The sequence below is a fragment of the Condylura cristata genome, unplaced genomic scaffold (assembly GCF_000260355.1).
Source record: "Condylura cristata isolate star-nosed mole 26May11 unplaced genomic scaffold, ConCri1.0 scaffold00009, whole genome shotgun sequence".
Taxonomy (NCBI): domain Eukaryota; kingdom Metazoa; phylum Chordata; class Mammalia; order Eulipotyphla; family Talpidae; genus Condylura; species Condylura cristata.
This window is the reverse complement of record NW_004567110.1, coordinates 26304987-26307860: the sequence shown is the minus strand read 5'-3', so window position 1 is coordinate 26307860 and position 2874 is coordinate 26304987. Positions and strand designations below refer to the sequence as shown.

At 41.5% G+C, this 2874-nt stretch overlaps 1 protein-coding gene across 1 annotated transcript in view; it reads right to left on the bottom strand.

The window, feature by feature from the left end:
- SNX31 (sorting nexin 31) overlaps positions 1 to 1912 on the bottom strand; it is a 53225-nt gene extending 51313 nt beyond the window's left edge. Inside the window, exon 1 of the mRNA XM_004680006.2 lies at positions 1893 to 1912. Within this exon, the coding sequence (XP_004680063.1) occupies positions 1893 to 1912 (20 nt within the window). The remainder of the gene's footprint in view (positions 1 to 1892) is intronic.
- Between the last annotated feature and the right edge of the window lie 962 nt (positions 1913 to 2874).

Sequence of the window (2874 nt, the reverse complement as noted above, 5' to 3'; positions counted from 1 at the left end):
GTTCCGTGGCCGAGTTCATGTAAACTTCGTTGTCAACACTAATCCTCCTAAGTCCTTTCAACAGTTGTTTTTAGTTGTGTGTAAAGTAAGCCTGATTCTCTTATTCTAGTTAAATTGGGGTAGAATTCCTTCCTCCTTGCCATGACCACTGTGGTAGAGGCAAGGGGAAGCCCTGTGCCTGTTAGACATGTGCCTGTTTACAAGGCTGGCCTTCAGGTGACCCCAAGCTTCCCCTCTTCCTACAGTCCTCCATAACTCTTCCAATTCTTAGATATTAAAAGCAACATCCTACCAATGACAGGACAGGCCTAGGGAGTGGAGTAACTTTTCTAAGGTCACAGGTCATTTTTCTTGTAGGTCTGAGTACTTTAGTATTTAATTCGGGTCACGGAAAGTACTTTAAAGGCATCACTGAGGTAAGAGCTGAGTGCATGAGTGGGAGTCTGAGACTTGGGGAAGGAGAACCCGCACTGCTAAATGCTCTGTTTCCTGCATGCTTACGTGGTGCCAGGTCCCGACACTAGGTCACTGAATGTGTCCAGTGACCTTCAGCTAAACCTGGTTTTACAGAAAAGGAATCGAGCCTTAGATCTGTGCAATTAGGGAAGCAGGACAATAGAGTGGCAAGAGAAAGGCTGGTTAAAGACCCTGGGCTCTTAAACTTGCTCCTCTGTGAAACTGTGCTAAGTGTACTCACTTCCAGGCTCTCCATTCCAGGGCACATGGCCCTTAGTTCGCCCTGCTTGTGGGCCACTTTTAATCTGCAGGGTCACCTTACACCAAAGCCAGGGGTGTCCCTGAGTACTCCCAGTGCCCCCAGGAAGGTTGATTAGGCAGGCCCTAAGACCTAGTCCTTTCTTCAAAGCATCAAAGTGGATTATTCCGGTCAGGTCCCTCCTCCTTGGGAATTTCTTTCACCTGTGAATGGCCTGGTCGCTGGCTCTGCCCCCTAGGAATATTCAAACGGTGCCATTTCCTTCCTCTCAGTAAAGCTTGCCCTGAAGCTGAACTGGAGTAAGTCCAGCCCCTGTCTCTTCTCCATCCCCCACCACTGCTCCAGCAGGTCAACTGTTTTTCAACTCTTTAAGTCAGTGAACGTTAACATTTTGCTGGAATATTTTGTATTCTTTCCAACATCACTGGCAATTGTGATAACGGTACTACTCACTTCATATGTAATTCATTTCTAATTTTGTGTCAGTTTAGGGTATAATGTGAAGATTAAGTACACATGTGTATTGTTGAAATGATTACCATAATAAGGTTAGTTCACACACCTGTCCCCTCAGTGACCTTTGTGTGGGATGAGAACATGTAAGAACTACTCTCAGCAAACTTTCAGATACACAGTACAGAATTGTTAGCTATAATCACCACACTGCACATCACATCCCAGACTTACTCACCTGATAACTGGAAGTTTGTGTCTTAACCACTGTCAACTATTACCCCCACCCCAGTCTCTGGCATTTCTGTGAGTTTTATTGAAATCCATGTATCGATGAGATCATTAATATTTGTCTTTGATTATTTTACTTTGCACTATACCCTCAAGTTTCCTCCACATCGTCACAAGAGGCGGTGTTGCCTTCTTGATGTGTGTGTGTGTGTGTGTGTGTGTGTGTGTGTGTGTGTGTATGTAGTCTGTTGTCTGTTTCTTTGCCCATTACTCATTTCTCAGGCCACAGGCATCTGGATTGTTCCCCTGTCTTGGTTACTATCAATACTGTTTCTGTGAACATAGGTGTATAGGTAAATCTTCGAGATAATGATTTTATTTCCTTTAGGTATAGAAACTAGGAATGGAATTCCTGATTTATATTAACTATATTTGTATAATCTTCTGAGGAGCATAAACAGTCCCTGCTTTTCACTTTGTCATCAGAACTTACCTGTCTTCTAGTACGGCCATGGTAAGGTGTGAGATGACACCTCGTAGTTTGACTAACATTTTGCTGATTGGTGATGTTAAGTGCCTTTTTGTACCTATTTGCCTTCTGTAACTCTTTGGGAAGATGACAAATCAGATCCTTTGCCCAGTTTTAAATGAGATTATTGGGGTTTTGTTATCAAGTTTCATGAGATCCTTGTATATTATGGATAGTTAGCCATTTATCAGTTATATGGCTTGCAAATCTTTCATTCTCTAGATTAATTTTTCAGTTTGTTGATAGCTTTTCTTGATTTGTTTGTTTTTTATATCATTCTTCATTTTGTGCCTTTTTCCATCTCAGTTGTAATCCCGGTAGACTTCCCACCACCAACTCACCCGTGTGCCATCACCATAGTCCCGTGCACCTTTCCCACCCCATTTTTGATCCCATTCCCCATGCCACCCCTGTAAAATGTCTCTGCTGCATAGTTTTTCATTGTTTTTCAGTTTTTTCTTTATTACAAAGCTCCCCATCTCCACCACCCCAGTCCCTTACACTCCTTCTATTAGTGAAACCATCCAGTAATTTTCTTTCTGGCTTATCTCACTAAGCACGATCCCTTTAGCTCCATCCATGTTGCTGCAAAAGGCATAAATTTATCTTTTTTGACTGATGAGTAATATTCCATTGTGTATATATACCACATCTTTTTAATCCAGTCACCTACTTTTGGGCACTTTGTTGATAATTACTTTGGCTGTGCAGAAGCTTTTTCAGTTTGATGTATGCTCACTTGTTTATTTTCACTTTATGCTTATTTTCAGTTATGCTTTTGGTTGCTTTCCAAAAAGTTGTTGCCAAGACCAATATCAAAACATTTTCCCCTTAAGAGTTTTGAATTTCAGGTCTTACATTGTCTTTAATCTAGCTCAAGTCAATTTTTATGAATGGTATGAGTGCTTCATACTTTTACATGTGGATATCCTTGTCAAATTGTAGT